At 41.0% G+C, this 20,552-nt stretch overlaps 1 protein-coding gene across 3 annotated transcripts in view; it reads right to left on the minus strand.

Annotated features, from left to right (window-relative positions):
• The window catches only part of acox1 (acyl-CoA oxidase 1, palmitoyl), a 26,198-nt gene continuing 5,646 nt past the window's right edge, over positions 1–20,552 (minus strand). Inside the window, exons 3-14 of one of the 3 annotated variants that reach the window (XM_053637236.1) lie at positions 15,510–15,670; positions 14,735–14,842; positions 13,587–13,706; positions 11,751–11,866; positions 11,482–11,651; positions 10,804–10,966; positions 9,710–9,900; positions 9,206–9,397; positions 8,606–8,711; positions 7,975–8,118; positions 5,784–5,990; positions 1–2,298 (exon numbers count right to left, since the gene is read on the minus strand). In XM_053637236.1, the coding sequence (XP_053493211.1) occupies positions 2,248–2,298; positions 5,784–5,990; positions 7,975–8,118; positions 8,606–8,711; positions 9,206–9,397; positions 9,710–9,900; positions 10,804–10,966; positions 11,482–11,651; positions 11,751–11,866; positions 13,587–13,706; positions 14,735–14,842; positions 15,510–15,670 (1,729 nt within the window). In that variant the 3' untranslated portion in view covers positions 1–2,247. Of the gene's footprint in view, positions 2,299–5,783; positions 5,991–7,974; positions 8,119–8,605; positions 8,712–9,205; positions 9,398–9,709; positions 9,901–10,803; positions 10,967–11,481; positions 11,652–11,750; positions 11,867–13,586; positions 13,707–14,734; positions 14,843–15,509; positions 15,671–18,538; positions 18,700–20,552 lie in introns of all 3 variants that reach the window. The other 2 variants (XM_053637237.1, XM_053637238.1) reach the window with 2 other exon arrangements.

Genomic DNA, 20,552 nt, shown 5'->3' on the forward strand with positions numbered 1-20,552 from the left:
CTTGATTGGGAATATTTTATTTGTCATAATCAAGTGATTGACACCAACTATCAGAAATAAAATTTCCATGGTTTTAGCATTCCCCATTCCCTACAGAGTTAGACTAGTTTTACTACCGATTCATTTCAGCATAAATGGGACAAAAATCAGAAAGTGAACAAGACTAAGCCATTTACTTGACACAGTGGAAAAAGTTTCCCATAGAACAAAAGACGGAAGTGCACTGGCCGTGAATAAAACTACCATGTGAACGAATTAAGGCAGGACGTTATAAAGTGAAGTGAAAGCTGTGCCTTCAACGGTCACGCAAATATCCATAATTATACAACCTTCTAATCTCCAGAAACAGGGAATCCTGTCTGGTCAGAGAAAAATATTACAATGCACGTGGCTTCGTCGTATAAGGTGCTTCTATGCATCAGGCAGTCTCCTTTTATATTTGTACTGCTTCTGATACAGCATTTAGTCTAGTCTTGAGTTTTCAAATACTTCCTAATCGTGTTAGCGATTTTTATTGCTGAAAATCACACGTACATGTTACTTCACTATGAAAATCCTTTCTGAAAATCAGGAGAACGGACATGTTAATGTGAAATCTAAAAAGGACACATTGTTGTGACTTTTTAAAATTGATCAAAACAACACGCATCAATGATTCAATAAATGCGGAGTCTCATCAGGACCACCGAACGGTTTCGGTACACCATCAGAACGTGCTGTACCTACTAAAAATGATTTAGGTCATTCATTTCAGAGATGTAATAACCATCACGTTTCACTGATATCACTGACGCTAATATCAAATGTCTCAGTGTCTCCTGAATGCAGTGTTTCTGTTCCACTTTGGACCACATACAGTATATCTATCCAGACCCATATTTATCCTGTTCTGACCTGGGATCAGCAGCCCTGTCTATTTGCACAGATTACCTAAAATGTGCAAGACAAACCGTGGCAGTAGGAGCTCACTGGTTACATTTCTACAGTAGTGTTACGATGGTTCTGAATTTACATCCTTGGAATGCCAAACAGCCGCGACAAACTTCCTCACTACTAAGTCGCTTTGGATTAAAGAATTAACCTACAAAAAAATTAAAATAAGTGAGAAACTGATCCCAGAGCAGCACTCTGATTCATATGGACTAGAATCACAAATGCTCGGTCAGATAAATTATACGTGATTGAGAGATTATACTCCGTCTAGGAATTAGTGCCCTTATACAGCGCCGTGAAAAAGTATTTGCCCCCATTCTGATATCCTCTGTTGTTGTGTGTAGATCTCATACTAAATTGTTTCAGAAATGAAAACAAAATCTAAGACAAAACAAAGGCAACCTGAGTAAACACACAATACAGTTTTTAAATGATAATGTTATTTACTGAAGCAAAAAAGAGCTATCCAATACCAACTGGGCCTGTGTGAAAATGTATTTGCCCCCTTAGTTACTAATTTCCCAAATCTATGAAACTGAATTCATAATGGGGTTCAGCTGGACTAGAGATACCAGTGATAACCCAGAAGAACGTTAAGGCTTGTCTGAATTTTGCCAAAACATACCTTGATGATCCTCAAACCTTTTGGGAGAATGTTCTGTGGATTATTGAGTCAAAAGTGAACTGTTTGGAAGACAGGAGTCCCGTTACATCTGGTGTAAACCAAACACAGAATTCCACAAAAAGAACATCATACCTACGGTCAAGCATGGTGGTGGAAGTGTGATGGTGTGGGGATGCTTTGCTGCTTCAGGGCCTGGGCAATTGTAAAAAAAAAAAAAAAACCCCATGAATTCTGCTCGCAGAAAATCCTAAAGGAGAATGTCCGGTCTTCAGTCCCTAAATTGAAACTCAAGCGCAGCTGGATTATGCAGCAAGACAATGATCATAGGATTAAGTCCTAGTCCGAGAAGTATGTGAAAGTCTGATCTCCAGTTATCAGAAGCGTTTGGTTGCAGTTATGGCTGCTAAAATGTAGCACAATCAGATTTTAAGTTTAAGAGGGCAATACATTTTTCACATGGGTGATAGGTGTTGGATAACACTTTTTTTGGCGTCAATAAAAAAAACAAAAAAACCCCCAAAAATGTCTCGTATGCTTACTCGGTTTGCCTTTGTTTTATGTTGTATTTCATTTCAAGATCTAAAACTATATTAGTACGAGATGTACACACAAACAGATGAAATCATGATGGGGGCAAATACTTTCTCACAGCACTGTATGTTCGTTGAAGAGAAGTCCCAGCTTCATGCTCACAGTCTGGACTGCAGAGGTTTCATGTGCTTGTAGTATGATTCATGGACCTAAAGTGGAGGAGAGAAGAAAAGAAAGAAAGAAAGAAAGAAATAGATAAATAAATAAAGACAGATTCCAGAGTGTAAATGAAGCTGCACATTGAAACCCAGGTAGAAATGCAAGGTGATTTCGTGCAGACAGAAAGACACAAAATTAGGACGTTTGAGATGATTTTGAGGATTTATTTAATTTATTTATTTTAATTGCTGCTGCCAAAAAGGCTTGATTTTGCTGCGGCTTTTTTTTTTTTTTAAATTTGCGATGCAACTTGTGGACTTTTTTTTTTGGGTTAGTTTTTTCTTTTTTTTTTTTTGCAGAAAACTACTTGAATTGGTGAAATTGCAGTTGCACAAAATAGTTTTGCCCGGTCGTTCACAGTGATGTTTGTTGGTAAACGAGACCTTTTAGCCGTACTCATGTTCGACGCACGCGAATCGAAGAGGGCTTTGACTGAATGCGCGTTGTGATGACGTCACATGACGCGTCTTGGCCTGAAATTGCGGGAAAAGAAAAACTGGTAATTCTCCTCCGAATATTGTGGCGTTTCCTCGATTTTGGGTTCATTTATGCGATCGTGGAGGGACTGATTAAGACACATTATAAATTACAACCCAGTGAATGAACTGTGCAGAATGTATACTTAGAATAATGAATATTTTGTTCATTATGTAGGGAATAAAGCACGTCAGGGTTTGGAGGAAAAATAATCAGGTGTGTGCTGCGAGATGGCCCAACACAAAGTGATTTATTTATTAACGAAAAGCCCATCGCATGTTTTAACCATTTACAGTTACATTTAATATTATAGCATACCCATGTGACAATTTAGTTCCTGTTATCACGTATAGTACAGCTTTATAGCATTACCGTTTCCTCACCAGCCTCTCCTTTCTTCTCTCTCTCAAAGTTAATAAGACAAAACAAACGCAGTTTGTCATGTTACCAAGAAACAGGAACGCACAAACGCCCCTCTGTCCTGAAGAATTTCCCCATACTGAAAAACTAAATAAATCATTCGTCACAATATGCGTTACTGTGATATTGTGGATCATATCTTTTCAATTCAAATTTATTTATAAAATGGATATTGATATTATATTTATTCGGAAACATGGAATTAGCTTCCACTGTTATGCCGATGATACACAGTTGTATGTTTCAGCGAAGCCAGATGACAGACAGCAGCTTAATAATAATAAGGAATGTGTTAATTGAGGAATGTGTAAAGGACATTAGACACTGGATGCACACTGACTTCCTTTTACTAAATACTGATAAGACAGAAGTACTTGTACTAGGACCACGTGTAGCTAGAAGTAAGCTTTCTGATTACATAGTAACTCCGGATGGACTTTCTGTTTCATCATGTGCAGCAGTAAAAGTCCTTGGTGTGATTATTGACCCCAGTCCTTCATTTGACACTCATGTAGATAATATAACTAGGATAGCCTTCTTTCATCTCAGAAATATTGCCAAGATAAGAAATATAATGGAATAATATAATAAAATTAGCTCATTCTTTCATCACCTCTAGGCGATCACTATTACTGTAATGCCTTACTGTCTGGATGTTCCAGTAGGAGCATAAACAAGCTCCAGTTAGTCCAGAATGCAGCTGCAAGAGTCCTTACTAGAACCAAAAGATAGGACCACATCACCCCGATCTTATCCACACTTCATTGGTTCCCAGTAAAATTTCGCATTGATGATAAAATACTACCGTTGACGTATAAAGCACTGAAGCACCTGAGTGAACCTTTGGTCTTTTATGATCCACCACACCTACTTCGTTCAAAAAGTGCAAGCAATATCACGAATAGTGAAGGCTACAGCAAGGGGAAGAGCTTTCTCTTACAAAGCCCCACAGTTATGGAACAGCCTTCCAATGAGTGTTCGCGACTCAGTGTTTACGTCCGGGCTGAAAACACATTTGTTTACTCAAGCTTTTTGTGAATAGTTTTTCTTTAGGTAAAGGAGCAGATCTAGAGGGCTCACAGGCAGAGAGTGTTGTGGTGAACTGGGACGTTTGGAGGTTGAGGATCTAATAAACAAATGGTACTCCATTCCACAGTTTTGGGGCAGCAACAGAGAACAATCTCCTTTACCCTTTAACGGTGACCAAGGATGATCAAGAAGCAGCTGGTTGTTGGATATAAGAGTTCTCTGAGAGTGGTGGAAAGCAATAAGCTCAGAAATCTGGTACAAGTCCCATGTAGAGCTTTACATACAGAAGCATACAGCAGCACTTTATACATTACTCTAAACTGAATCGGTAACAAGTGCAGAGAGGCCAAAATAAGGGGATTATATGATCCCTCTTTCTTGTATTGGTCAGCAACCTTGCTGCAGGTGTGGTGAAATCTCCAGGTCATGAAATGATGAGACAGATTTAAGTTCCTAGCTATTCTTCACAACGGAGTTTATTCGCCTGTCAAACTTTAATTCTGTGTCAAAAATAAAACCCAGATTGTTTGACATAGACATGCAAATTAGATAACCGAGGGCCTAGATGCTCTGAAATATTATTTACACAGTTACTAGGAGCAAAAATTTTCATCTCTGTCTTTTTGTCATTCAGTTGGAGAAAGCTGTTGTCCCTCCAGCATGTTACATCTTCCAGGCATTCAAAAAGAGATTTAACAGATACATCATCAGACTTCAAAGGAAGGTACATGGTGTATCGTCAGCATAAAAATGACATGAAATTCCTAAAAATACAACCAAGGGGATGCAAATATAATGAAAATAACACTGGTCCCAAAATGGAACCTTGAGGAACCCCACAGGTGATACAAGCTGATGATGACGAAAAGATTTCAATTTTAACAGAAACATGTTCTGTTGTGCAGATAAGAGGTAAAGCAACTGAGGGCAGTCCCTTGGATGCCAACGTGCTGCCTTAGACGTTCAATAAGAATAGTATGATCGACCATATCAAATGCTGCGCTAAGATCCAGAAGAACTAAAGCAGCACAGCTACCAGAATCCACTTTTAACAATAGGTCGTCTTTTAATAATATCTTTAAACATTGTCAAATTAAAAAATTATTTTTCTTAAGCGTTATATATATTTGAAAATGTTTATAAATAAATATTTATTTCAAAATTTTTACATTAAATAAAGTAGCAAACAAGTTTTTTGTTTTTTTTTTGTGGACAAACCTATATAGTGTGATACACTGTGCGTCACAGAAATGCCTTTGAGAATCGTGCTATGATATTTCTGTCATATCATTTCACCCGTACATCATGGAGTGGTGTTCTTCGCCTCCACCACACGAGTAAATGAGTAAATATTTAAATGATCCAGGGTAATAAAAAGCTCCGGTGAGGTTTGCAGCTATATACAAGCTCGCTCTATACAGTATAATGGCTCTTTCTCAGGTCGGAGTAGACCTGAGCTACAATAAACTACGTTGCTCAGGTTTTAATAGGCTGGGTGCCAATATATGAAGGGAGCTCACTCTAATCCACTACAATGCTGTTCCTTTACCTCTGTACGGTTGAGTGGAGAACTCTTGGCCCACTCAAACATGTTCTCGTAGACGTTCCCGTCGTAGCGGCCTAGCGTCGAGTTCAGCATCTCGTCCCGGTAGTCAAAGGCGTCCACTAGAGCCACAGCGTTCGGACGGATCTCCGCCATCAGGGCCTTTATCCTCTGAGTGATCTGAGCCAGCTGAGGAACGGTCAGTAGACCAGCCTGGAAAATACGCACGTAACAGAAAAACAAGGTTTCAGTATAGCTGACGGAACAGGAGCTTTCCAGATTCAGTGAGGAGTGTGGTGGCCTCCGGCGACGGTGCATTAATGGTAAAGTGCTGCAAAAAAGTGTGCTCAGATTTTCCCCTTACCCCAAATGCAACTGATCAACAAAATGTTACATACAGTTTTTGGTGTTTGACAATTGCTTCTTTAGTTTGACTACAATGCCAATGTAGCTAATAAGTCCATGTTACCCTAAATCTTTTCTGTAAACACCTGCAGACAGTTCTTCACCAAGTGACTAATTGTAATCTATTAAAAAAATAAATAAATAAATTTTTACAAAAATGAAGAAAGCTCAATGCTGGAATATTATGGTGGCAGCCATAAGTTGTTTTTTTTTTAAGCCTAGTTTATACTGCACATCTTGGTTTGCACATTTCTAAAGAGAGCGTTGGGTGCGAGTGCTCAGACAGGTGTCTGCATTTGTATTTGCACCCAACATGAACATATCCACTAAGGGCCAGAAAATAAAAATCTTGAATGAATGGAGTAATATAAACGGATCAATAATATTCACTTGTTTGAAATCGCAGATCGCACGCTACTGAGTATTAAAAATGACCAAAATAATAAACAATTTGGGATTTTTCAGATTTTCTCTACAGAAAAAGACGAGTGAGGACCTCACACATTGGAAGCTCCGCCCACTGAGTTTCTGAAATGCACCCCCCCCCCCAACGTTCATTTTACCTACCCCGGCACTAAACGCTAACTAACATGAACGAAACACTATTTTTTTTAGTTTCACATACGCATTTATAGTACTTTATAAATAAAAGAGTTCTGCATAAGCTGCATTTCATCTGCATCCCACAGTGACAACATTACTCTTGATCAAATCCAGCGAAGAAGGGTCGTAACATCTCGTCACACAATTTCTGGGTACGCAACCGGACACCCCTCCGTGACTAAAATCAAGCGTCCCGCTGATGTACTGGTTGACGCATAGCGTCGTAGCTATGTGCACACGATGCATAACAGAATTATTTGAGGATGGCACTCTGTGGACCGCACTTTCCCATAAACCCCCTCTCTGCATTGCGACACAAATATGCTTCGATGCAGAAGCATAAAACAGCCTTTAGTGTAATTTCAAGTCATTCTACTCACAAAGTCGATGATGATACAATTCCACTTTGAACTGCGATTTTACAAAATAGAAGCACATCGTATATGAAGATGAGGCGAATGCTGCATGAGTCAGTCTTGTGTTACTTGTTAGCTACGCTAAACTAAAATCAGTCGGGATGTCATCGGGAGAAAAAGGAGGTCATCATTTTTGCCCGAATTACTCCTTTAAAGTGCACCTATTATGGTTTTTCACATATTACCCGTCATGTAGTGTGTTACAGAGCCGTTTGTGAAAATCGAAGCGAAAGACAAACGGAGTTATCGACTCCCGAAAGAAGGAAGCGATTCTGAACAGCTGAAACGAGTCTTTAGTAATTCCAGACTTACTTAGGTAGACCTACGTAGGTTTCTAACAAAAAGCCCCGCCTCTGGTCTTCATTTTTTTTTCCGTGCGGAGCTGAAACTCATTACGGTAGTGAGCGTTTCCTTTTTGAAACATGCTGACAGCGGTAGACCAATCACAAGAGACCGGGGCATCGGACCAATCAGAGCAGAGTATGCCTTCTGAAAGGAGGAGTTTAGAATGAATCTTTTAAATCGTTTCAAATCCATAATAGGTGTGCTTTAACAGCTGTGTGGGTCTGATTCTGACTCGCTTCTTAGTCACACTGAATGAAATGAATAAATGTTAATATATTCCTAAGGTCATCGCACCGTGTGTGTGCTTTGGCATCGGTCCTAGTGCTTTATCTGCTGCAGCTAGTTGACAGAGTATTCTAGTGTTGCTTAAGAAGTACATTTCATGGAATACAAAATAAAGAAAGAAAGAAAAAGTGTGTGTGTATAACCTGCAAAAAGTCTCCAGAGTTGCTGGCAACACCGTGCAGGGCATACAGCAGAGCCAGAGTGCTGAGGACGGAGTACACGGCTGTGTTACCGATCTCACTCAGCTTAGCGGCAAACAGCTTCACCACTACATAGTGACAGTGGGCCTGGGGACACACGCACACAGTGAGACAAAACACCCACAAACTCATAGGCATCAAAAAAAGATACACGTGCACACATTAGCCTGACAAGCACTGATGGCCAAAAATACTGGACAAAATTGACTGCAACGCACTGGCGATATTACGCAGGAAAATAATCCATGCCAGGCTGGTCTGATCCAGCTTTAAACGGCAACCACAACCTCGTTAAAAGTTGGCGCTACGCTACGTCTGCTTGATAACAGCATGACATTCATGATCGTTTTGCTCAATAATGAAATCGCCGTTGCTCATTACAATTAATCGTCCCGGAATATGCTCCGTCGTGCAGTCCTGTCCAATTCTAACCACGTGTTTTGCTCTAAACAAACTCAAACTCGGGCCATTGCGGTGCAGGCTGGAATCAGGTACATGAGACATTAGGAAGCATGATAACTCCACCCGATTTGCACAAACGGTAATCAAATTGAAGAAAGCGCCAGAGGCATACGTCGGAGGCTCGGATGAGCTCTAAGGAGCTGTTGTTCCAGGCGTCCTCTTGGCTCTTGCTGTGCTGGAGCTCTGTCTGCAGGCTCTTCGCTGCCGTTTCCACCAGGCTAAGATCAATTACATGTACAACAGGCTGTGTCAAAAACACGCTTTTTTTTTTTGCCATTCTTTCAATATACTCTTATCTCTAAAGTCATAGTACATGAAATAGTCTTGTTCAGTTCACATTGTTCGTGTATTGACATTTTGTATTTAAACTGGTTAGCTTTTGCACATCTCGCTGATCTCCTGAAGCAGTAAAGCCCATCCTGAGCACTTCACTCAGTTAAAATTCTGCTCTTAATCCTGACGTTTAAAGTTTTTAAAATTCCTATAACGTTCCTTATAGCTTCGTTTTATTGGGACTGGTCTACGCTCACCTAGGCTGACTGATATTTAGTTAGACAATACGATATTTGAATGTTTTTTGTAACATGGACGCTACAGGATGCAGTCACTAGCCCTGAGTTTTGGCAGCACTTGAATGAGACAGTCACTTTCTTACTTAGAAGGCAACAAGTAAAACACAGCAGTGCTGTGCGTGTGTGTGTGTGTCACTCACTTGGCAGCACGGAGTTTGTAGGCCTCTACGAGGCTCTGCAGGTCGTTGATGCTGATGACTGTGGGTCTGGAGCCCGCGGGTCTGGAGCCCGTGGGTTGAGGCTGTAAATGCTGGTGAGATTCGTTCAAATACGACACGATGCCAGTGAGCTGCTTTCCGTCGCGCACTTGTCGGTAGCTCTTCACCAGGTACCTGAACCGCAAGAACAAACACGAACACGGCAAACTATTACACGGCTGTATTGCTTCAGTTTATGCTCAGGCACATGGAATAGGGAAAAATTCTGGTGAGAGTGGCGAGGCGGATAAACCTAATAGACCTCTATGCTATGTGCTTATTCACACTTTTACTGGTATATGGATCGGCAAAAACAGTGGCAAAGTGGTGGACTAAGCAGAATGATTCAAACCTCCTTTAACTTTATTCACTAGGCATGATTAAAGTATGAAACTATCATCATCAGCATTATGTGAAGGTAAATCCGCATGCGTCAGGTGTGGGTACCGGGCTGTCTGCAGCATCATGACGGTGTTCTCGCCCTCGTAGGTGCACGTGGCCGTAAAGGTGACGTAGATGTCCGGCAGGCCGCTGCTTCGAGAGTAACCGTGTCCTCCGCATGCCATCCGACACACTTCAATCCCTGCATTCACGGTCCAGGTAGTGAACGCTTTCAAACCCGCAGCCAGAGCATGGAGCTGTGAGAGAGAGAGAGAGAGAGAGAGAGAGAGAGAGAGAGAGAGAGAGAGAGAGAGAGCGATGGACAGAGAGAAAGACAGTCAGAGTTAACGGTTAGCTAATTGTTGCTAGATAACATGTCTAATATTATAGTCAGCATGATCACAGACACAAACATATCCATAAGTTCGTGGATGTTCGTGGAACAACTGTCTTTTTGGGACACAAGGGTCGGGGGTTCGATTCCCACCGTGGCCCTGTGTGTGTGGAGTTTGCATGTTCTCCCCGTGCTGCGGGGGTTTCCTCCGGGTACTCCGGTTTCCTCCCCCAGTCCAAAGACATGCATGGTAGGCTGATTGGCATGTCCAAAGTGTCCGTAGTGTATGAATGGGTGTGTGAGTGTGTATGTGATTGTGCCCTGCGATGGATTGGCACCCTGTCCAGGGTGTACCCCGCCTTGTGCCAAATGCTCCCTGGGATAGGCTCCAGGTTTCCCCGTGACCCTGAAGAAAGGATAAGCGGTATAGAAGATGGATGGATGGATGTAACTGAAAATGTTTGACTGGTAAAACAACAAAGTGGGCGTGGCCTCATCAAGAATATCCCAAGGATGTGATACAGAGAATCAAATGTACAGAAGACGCTACGGTATAACAGCAAGCAAAGAAATGACGTTACGAACAAAGCTTGACATAAATATTCAGTGAAGTAAAGGAATATTGGTAGCTCGGATTTACGGGTTAAAACCGCAAGTGCAATTTATTCAACAAGTCACTCTAGTAAATGTACCGCAGTATGTTACTCGCCACCTCTCATTACTAGGACATAATAAATATGCCAAAATCCTCCGTATAACATACAATATCGTGACTGTAGGACTACAAATCACGTTAACAGCACTGACTGAACCCTCATCGTCGTACCTCGGGCAGCTGGCTGAAGTCTCCCTGGTTGATGTCTCCAGTGATGCGATTATACGTGTTCTTCATGTACTGGCCCACAAAGGTGAAGGCGTAGGCTGTGGCTAACAGCGGGAAGAGCTTATGCTGCTGAGCTTGGTAGTCCAAGATCTGCGGCTCAGGCTCCCTGTGTGTAGAAGACATCGGACGACAGTTTGAGCTCATACAACTCGCACTACTATTTCAAGCCATATAACAGGTTTATAATAATACTCTCCTGCTAATTGAAATCTTGTCGTTTCCATAGTAACAACATGCACAGGGACTTGCATGTCGAAAGCCGCATATAAACAGATTCACGGTGGAGATTTCTCTGAGGTGATGTTCATGTATTTTAGTCACAGTGCATTAGACATGCGAGAATCTTCTAGATAGAGGGCTTTGCAGTTACTTGGTAACATGACATTGGTAACAGTGAGAAAAAAAGAAAAGTGGTATGGTTATAAGGGTTTTAGCTGCTATAACGTAAGTGATAAAGATAAGTAACTTGTCTCGGAGATGTTCCACCATATTGAACATGACTATAAACGAGCAGAAAGTGCTTGTGTTTTCAATAACTTAAATTTAAAAAAAAAAAACAAACAAACAGAGCATTGGCAAACTGCTGTGGAATACAAGGAACAAACGTGTTTGATCCCTCACCCGGCTCGTAGTTCGGACTGATGACGGACTGCGCTGTAGCGGATTGCGATGGTGCAGGATTTGGCCAGAGCAATGGCCGATTCTCCTACGATTATGGAGCGGATAAACACCATGGTGCCGTACGTCAGCTTATCACTGGGGGGCTTCAAGTACGTGCCATCAGGTTGGACCTACACACGCACACAGCGTTTATACACCAATATGTTTCATGTCCTTTTTTGGTACACTTCTGTATCTCAGCGTTGGGTAGAACTCGCGTGCCGCCTCACCTTGGAGTACTTCATCAGCATGTTCTCACGCGGGATCCGAATGTTGTCCAGCTTCAGGTATCCGTTATCCACCTCGTCGAAGCCGAATTTGGGGCCAATGTCACCTACAACCACGCCTGCACACAAGGTGGACTCAACAAATCACAACTCCTGCAGATATCATACAAATAGTGAATATTTCACAGAACCTAAATTCTGTCTGTTCAAAGGGGGGGGGGGTCTATATGTATATCGCTTTGGTGCACAAATCGCATTCATTTAACAGCCATTTTAACTGATCTGGAATTCTGACGCACTGTATCTAAAACTAAACGCCACTCTCCGATAGTCAGGTTTAGATTTTCACGCCTACCACAAACAGATTAAATAGGCAGATTACAGTTATGCTAGTGCTCAATATACAGCATATTATATAGCATTTCACTGTGCAAAGAAAATTGTCCTAGTCTGATAAAACACAAAATTGCTAAATACACACACACACCACTGATTCTGACTATCTTTTTACAGGCTTGGAAAGAAAAATAAAAAATAAAAAAAAAATAAAGCACAAACCAGCAAACAGAAATTCACTGTATATTTGTAAATATAAAAACAAGCCACTTAAATATTGCGACCTTAAAAAGATAAGGTTCTATCAAATGGTTCCCTTATTTTAAGATATCCATCCATCCTCTACCGCTTACTCCTTTTTCAGGGTCACGGGGAACCTGGAGCCTATCCCAGGGAGCATCGGGCACGAGGCGGGGTACACCCTGGACAGGGTGCCAGTCCATCGCAGGGCAAAATCACATACACACTCACACACACATTCATACACTACGGACACTTTGGACGTGCCAATCAGCCTACCATGCATGTCTTTGGACTGGGGGAGGAAACCGGAGTACCCGGAGGAAACCCCCGCAGCACGGGGAGAACATGCGAACTCCGCACACACAGGGCCACGGTGGGAATCGAACCTCCGACCCTGGAGGTGTGAGGCGAACGTGCTAACCACTAAGCCACCTTATTTTAAGATATTAAAATATAAAGTTCTGACCTTTACTAAGATCAAATAATGACAAAAGTGTTTAAGGTTTTGCCTCATCATGACGACATGCTTTACTTGATGCTTTATCAGCATCAAGTACGGGTGGCTATGGCTCAGGTGGTAGAGCCGGTTGTACACTAATCGTAGGGTTACACTAATCGTAGGTGTCCACTAATCGCGGTTCGATTCCTGGTCCAAATGACTCCACATACCGAAGTGTCCTTGGGCAAGACGCTGAACCCCAAGTTGCTCCTGATGGCAAGTTAGCGCCTTGCGTGGCAGCTCTGCTACCGTTGGTGTGCGAGTGTGTGAGTGAATGAGACACAGTGTAAAGCACTTTGGATAAAAGCGCTATATAAGTGTGCCATTTACCATGATTACCACAGAAGTCTGTGGAACCTTAAATATGCAGTTTGTGCAATGTAAATGCTTTTGTTCACACGAACATCTTCTAATAGTGTTAAAGACACTTTAGAAAAACTTTCATTTTACAATCTTTTGTTAGTTGCTTCGTTAATGGATTCTGTTGACATTTTTCTGGCCCTGAAATTCGCTCCACCACCGAACGAAACTGAGCCGTTCATATCTTTTCCTTTACATTAAATAGAATAGTAGGGCCAGTTAGAGGCTTGTAAAATTTTATTTGATTTTTTGTGTCAGTTCAGTTTACAAGAGAGTGCTAAAACACACAAGACAAACCGATTCTTTAACACTGCCGTATTTTATCAGTACATACTGGTCATAGCTCTAATTCTAAAGGAGCAAATAGCGATCAAGGCATAGGAATATAAACACAGACATACCTGGCAGAGGCTGGTGGGTTTTCATACACCGTATAGGTACGATGAAGGCGTGGAGGCCGTAACACTTGCCCTGCGTGTAGAGCTGGGCCAACACGATGGCGTGATTGGCAGTCTTACCCACTACAGACAAAACACATCACACTTAATCCTCCTTTCGAACACATGACCAGGCACAGACCGACACAAACTGGAGAGCTGAATATTGGAGAAACTGTACGTTTCTCCTTCTCCTCCCTCCTTCGCTCCAAAAAAAGATGGGACAAGGGCAATTTAGGGCTAAATAAGGTGGTGATGTGAAACAGGTGAGGCAATCGTCTAATCATAGAATATAAGGAGCCTCCAAAAAGGGTTAGTCCTTCAAGAGCAGGGATGGGTCGAGGCAAAGAGATGCGTCAGCCAATAATCCAACACTTTGAGAACAACATTCCCCAAAAACAAATCAGTAGGATTTTGGGCGTTTCACCTTCTACAGCGTACAGTATAATTAAAATATTCAAGAATCCGGTCAAATCTCGGTGTGTAAAGGGCGAGGCCGAAAACCACTTCTGAAAGCGCGTGATCTCCGGTCCCTCAGACGTCACTGTATTAAAAACAGTCAAGAGTCTGTAGTGGATATCCTGATATGGTCTTGGGAATACTTTGGTAAACCGTTTGTCAATCAACACCACTCGCCGCTGCACGTTAAGGCTTTACAACTAAACTTAATCGACTGGTGTCTGCAGCACCCAAGCGCTTAATAAGTGTTGTGATGTTACACAGTGGTAAACTGTCCCAACTTTTTTTGGAGCGTGTGTTGGTGTCGGTTGGGGCAGAGTGAACATGACGGGTTGCGTTTCCCAACATTTTAAAATCAAACAGCCGACTTTTAAAATGGGTGATTTTCCGCGTCGGTCGGCGTCTGCCGGTGCAGTGCGAACTAGGCTTTAAAGTATTGAGACGTTTAATTATTTACAGATGAAATACACATCAAGAATGATGAGACTAAACTCTCTATATATTATGCGCCTAGTGAACCTTTCCCACCCAAAAGGTTTGAAACATTCTAAAAAGAGACTAATGCTGCGATACCGCTTTTATGAAACGGTAATAAAACGAGAGCATCATTTCCATATAGCATGCATTGTGTGGTGTAAACGAAGGTCGCTCACGTCCTCCTGGCCACCACTTGATGGACGTGATCGTCGGGCTGTTCAGGACAAACTCCTGTGTGGAGGGGTCGTAGGTCGCCGTGGTCTCGAGTCCACGGATGTGCGTTCCTGAACGGCAAACAGACAAATGCAGTGTAACTGGAATTCCGATATTAAAAAACAAAACACACAAACGGTGTAGAGAAGAAACGGGGGGGATGACAAAATCTCTAGCGTGCGGTCCAAAGTATTAAATACGACGACGAACAAAAAGCTGGGAAAGAATTTAAAAAGTGATCGTTCGATCAAAAAAGAAACCCGAATGCAGTCGATCCGCCTAGAGAAGTGTCAGGAGCTTATAATCTGTAAACTGCTCAGAACTCCTACTCATTTGACTGATTGACTACATGAATTTGTTTTTTTTACAATCTATTTAAATCAAGAAATCTATTAAGTTATTTCAACTACTAGGTCTAGTTGATGTTTGACAGCCATAAAAAAAAAAAATAAAAAAGGGCACCTTCTCTGAGAAAACTCAGAGAAAAAGAGGGATGTAAGGAGACTAGCAGGGTGTTACAGGTTAGGAGTCGATGCCGGACAGGATCGGATTAATTTCAAGCATGCGGAATGTTCGGATTCACACCGAGATCAACTCGAAGATACCAAAGCGGTAAGTGTTACTACACCAAGCTGAGAAATGATGTTCTTCCTGATCTCTGCACTAGGAAAAGTGCTTTACATCACCTTATCCCTGTAAATGCAAAAGTAGGTTCTTGCAGACTGCCAGGTTGTTTACCGTGCCCAAGCTCTGTCTGAGCATAGGTGCCGATAATCTCCAGGTTCCACGCGGGTGTGAAGAGGTTGTCCAGCTGAGTCGGCGAGGCCTGGTTCAGTAGCGTGGTCAGAAACATCCCCAGGTGCAGGTCCAGAGGCTCGGAGTGTCCGTTGTGTACGCATCTGGAGTCGCGGGTTAAAAGGGTTCAAGCGGGGCAGGGAGTTTTTGCGAGCCAGGCAGGAATTAAAGATGAAAATGAAGTGGGTTGTTTTTTTTTTTTTTAAAGGATAGAGTAAGCAGGTTGGGTAAAAAAGGATGAATGGTTAAGGTGAGGGGTGAAGAAATATGGAGAGAAAAACAAATCTTGAATCTTGGTCCTGATTAAGCATCACTTCCATAACACTAATACCATTATATTAATTATATATCAGTGTAATAATCTCATTATTACTGGTTTAATTCATGTGAAGCAATGAGTGAAGTTATTATGCAGATAATCAATTTAAAGGACTTTTGATTTTAAAACTCGGTGACGTTACTATAATATCAAAGTGTCGATCCGGGATCAACGACGTTTAACCCTTGTGCGTCCTTACGGGACATTTTTGTCTTCATTTTTATTTACCTTTTTGTCTGTTAATGCAAGGAGCGTGAATTTCGCAAAAAGGTATGTATTTTTACGGGAATTTGAATATTTTTCACCCACATTTGCTTTCAGAAATCTATTTTAAACTAGATACACAAAATAGCTGCACTAATGCATTCTGTGTTGACAAGGTTTAAAAACATGGACATTGCAGAAAGAAAAAAATATATATATATATATATATATTCTGAAATGTGTACCACTTTCTCAGATTTAGCCTATGGGGAAAATACAGGTGCATCACAAATTTTGAGAGACTGGATTTTTGATTTCCGTGAGCTGATCATCATCAAGAATTAAAAGAAAAAAGGCTTGAAATATTTCACTATGTGTAATGAATCTAGAAAATATGAACGTTCCACTTTTTCCAATTAAATTACAGGGGGAAAAAAAATGAACTTTTCCATGATATTCTACTATTTTGAGATGCACCTGTACATGCTTTTCCTTTTTTTCTGATTCTGCTGTATTCTAGAGCGCTGCAGCCCAACTGAATAAATAATGCGACTGTAAATGTGTGGGTGTGTTTGTTTGTATGGATATCAGACTTGGTAGGTTTGTATGTGTGTACTGAAAATGTTGTGTGTGTGTGTATGTGTGAGAACAGTTTAAAAGAAAGAAGTGATCTTGTACTGGAAATCACAAATCCCGCCCCATGTATGTGAGTCAAAGAAGTTTACTGAGCTTTGGAGATTTTTGCATTATGTAAATAACCTGGCGTTTAAAGGGTTAAAATTCTGAAAATCAATGAATGTTTGGTAATTATGATGAGAACAGACGCTGGTTTAAAAAAAAAAAAAAAATAATTAAGTTGAATATATTTTATTTATATATATATAAATATATAAAATATTTCTATGACAGTTTTTTGACATGGACATTTTTGTCCTTTACGGATCTGAGTGGTAGGGTTTTTTTTTGTTTGCTTTTTTTTTTTTTAAATCCGACACTGCATAAAAATTATGAATGAATCAAAATGAATGTTGTTAATATGTCATCGACATATCAAAGAAAACAAGTTCTGCTTAGCATTTAGTATATGGGAAATAATTACTATTTTTCTTTTTTTCCATTTAAAAAACAAACAAACAAACAAAAAACAACCCCTCTGTGGCGTTACGTAACCAAACCAGCATTTAAAGGGTTACAATTCTGAAAATGAACGAATGCTTGCTAATTATGATTAGAACTGATTCTGGTAAAAACGAGAAAAAAAATAATAATAATTTAAATCGACGTGAGTGAAAGTGGAAAAACTTTTTTAAATATATAATATTTTTATGACAGTTTTTGGCCATTTTTGTCCTCTATGGACCCATGTGTAACTTTTTTTAACTGACGCACAAGGGTTAAAAAGGTCAAATTAAATTAAAAGAGAAAAGATTCAGCATTTAAAAAAAAACAACATGGATCATAACATGCACAATTTAAGGAAGGTATCTCAGTGTTGAAGTCCGCCTCACATGTAAACTGGTTTAAAAAAAAAAAAAAAAAAAAAAAAAAGTGTGAGAAACGTTCGTTTGTGTGAGACAGTTTGAGATGAATATTTTCCGAAAAGACTTTGTCTCAGGCAGACTTCCTTTCCCTAGTCGAACACCACACATGTAGCAACTGATGGACTATGTTTGGAGTAGGGAATTTAATACAAAAGTAGATTTTTCTTTTGTATTAAATTCCACACTCCAAACATAGTCCATCAGTGCATCTATTTACCTTTTTGTAAAAAAATAAATAAATAAATAAATAAATAAATGTTCTCTATGCATGTGTCTAATCAGTAGAGGGCAGAAAACATGGCAGGAAGGCATAATGTAAGTCATATTAAACCCACCACCATGCGCTTAGGCTTTTTAAGCTCATTCTGTCACCAGCCAGACATGCAAAGACAGACAGTAAGAAGAGTGAAACAGAAGAGGGAGATAGAAGCCCTGACTGCGTGTTAATTCTTTCTTTTTATTTCCTCCCGAAGATATTTCTTTCTCGAGCAGACGACCGCACATCCAGTGTGAACTGATACGAACATTGATTGTGCTTCGAATGCTTTTGGAATGCTGTCAAACAGGCGCACAGGTCACTGTCAACAGTCAAGGCCTTCACTCAGTAAAACTATTTACTTTGGACCGCAGTGATTCAGAGGCAAGTCCACTACCAGCACCTGTGCTTATTCCACCCGGATAACTAATACAAAACTAATACAGGTTTAACCAATTATACAGCTGTATATAGTCCTGTTTTACTATTTCAATAAAATATACATCGTAACAACAAATAGAAAAGAAAAAAAAATACTTCAAATATATTAAATTAACTTAATCAAATAAGACCAGGTTCTGGTAGTAGACTCATGTCACCCTGTGGATCTGAATGAACATGTCCCATGATTCCAAGAGTGAGAATGACTGACCATGCGCAAGTTCAGTCTGGGCGTACGTGCCGACCACCTTCAACGAACTGGCCAGCGGCAGCCATTTGTCACGCTGCTCAGGGAGGCACTGGCTGGACACCATAGGGATGAACATCGCGTAATGGACACCAAAAGGATCATGGTTGTTTTTTCGTGTCACACTGCAGAGATTCACACACACTTTAGCTACACTACACATGTTCTTTGTCCTTTACTTTGCCCCATTTTAATGATTACGGATTAGTATTGCTCTACCGGTCAAAAGTTTGGAGACACTCGACTGAAATGTTTCTCACGAGCCTGAAAACCTCTTGATCCGAAAGTGTATGATTAAATGTGTTTAATCGGTGTTCTAGACAAAATTATAATCGTGCCAACATATTCATTTCTTTCATTAGAAAACTAACATTTTATTTACAAATTTTTTTTTTTTTTTTTTTTTTTTTAAAACGGATGACTTGGAGCGAAATATTCTGAAAAGCAGCCGATAAGAGTCCAGCATACAGTAGGTGTGAACGCCTTTAACGCTGTTTAAAAAGCGTCTCGGGGAAATTCCTCAAGAAATCGGTTGAGAAAATGCCAAGAATACATTTCTGGAAATTCTAAGCAAAAAGGGGGTCTACTTTGAAGATGCTAAAATACTACACATACTTTTGATACTTTTATCACAACATAATTCCCTTAGTTCCATTTGTGATATTCCAGAGGGGGGAGAAAAGAAAAAAAAAAAAAATAGGAAAAAAAAAAAAAAAAAAAAAAAAGGAGGGTGTCTAAACTTTTGACCGGTAGTGTATCTGATTTATCACTCTAGAGCAAAGGGCCTGATGTATTTATCAAGGCTAACTGCCTTGTTGCATAATTCTGAAACTTTAGTACTAGTTGCCCCAAACAACCCATAAAGTAAACTTTTGTCATACTGTATAAGCATAATAACAGTACACCTGGGTTAGACTGAATGAGTGCCATTGCATGTGTGTGTGGCAGCCTGGGGATTTACTATATTACTATATACACAGATCAGCCATAACATTAAAACCACGGACAGGTGACGTGAATAACGGTGATTATCTCGCTACAACGACACCTGTTAAAAGGTGGGATATATTAGGCAGCAAGTGAACAGTCAGTTCTTGAAGCTGATGTGTTGGAAGCAGGAAAAAAATGGGCAAGCGTAAGGATCTTAGCGCCTTTAACAAGGGCCGAATTGTGATGGCTAGACGACTGGGTCAGAGCATCTCCAAAACGGCAGGTCTCATGGGGGGTTCCCGGTATGCAACGGTTAGTACCTACCAAAAGTGGTCCATGGAAGGACAAACGGTGAACCAGGGACAGGGTCATGGACGCCCAAGGCTCAATGATGCGCGTGGGAAGCGAAGTCTAGCCTGTCTGGTCCGATCCTACAGAAGAGCGACTGTAGCACAAATTGCTGAAAAAGTTACCGTCTATGATAGAAAGATGTCAGAACACACAGTGCATCACAGTTTGCTGCGTACAGGGCTGTATAGCCGCAGACCGGTCAGAGTACCCATGCTCACCCCTGTCCACTGCCGAAAGCGCTTACAATGCGCACTTGAGCATTAGAACTGGACCGTGGAGCAATGGAAGAAGGTGGCCTGGTCTGATGAATCACATTTTCTTTTACATCATGTGGACGGCCGGGTGCGTGTACGTCACTCAGCTGGGGAAGAGCGGGCACCAGGATGCACTATGGGAAGAAGGCAAGCTGGCAAAGTCAGTGTGATGGTCTGGGCAATGTTCTGCTGGGAAACCTTGGGTCCTGGCATTAATGTGGATTTTACTTTGACACGTATCACCTACCTAAACATTGTTGCAGACCAAGTACACACCTTCATGGCAACGGTATTCCCTAAGGGCAGTGGCCGCTTTCAGCAAGATGAAATAAAAATTCCCCAGGTCTCAATCCGATCGAGCATCTGTGAGATGTACTGGACAAACGAGTCACAACTTACAGGACTTAAAGGATCTGCTGCTAACGTCTTAGTGCCAGACACCA

This window comes from Ictalurus furcatus, chromosome 12 (genome assembly GCF_023375685.1).
Source record: "Ictalurus furcatus strain D&B chromosome 12, Billie_1.0, whole genome shotgun sequence".
Taxonomy (NCBI): domain Eukaryota; kingdom Metazoa; phylum Chordata; class Actinopteri; order Siluriformes; family Ictaluridae; genus Ictalurus; species Ictalurus furcatus.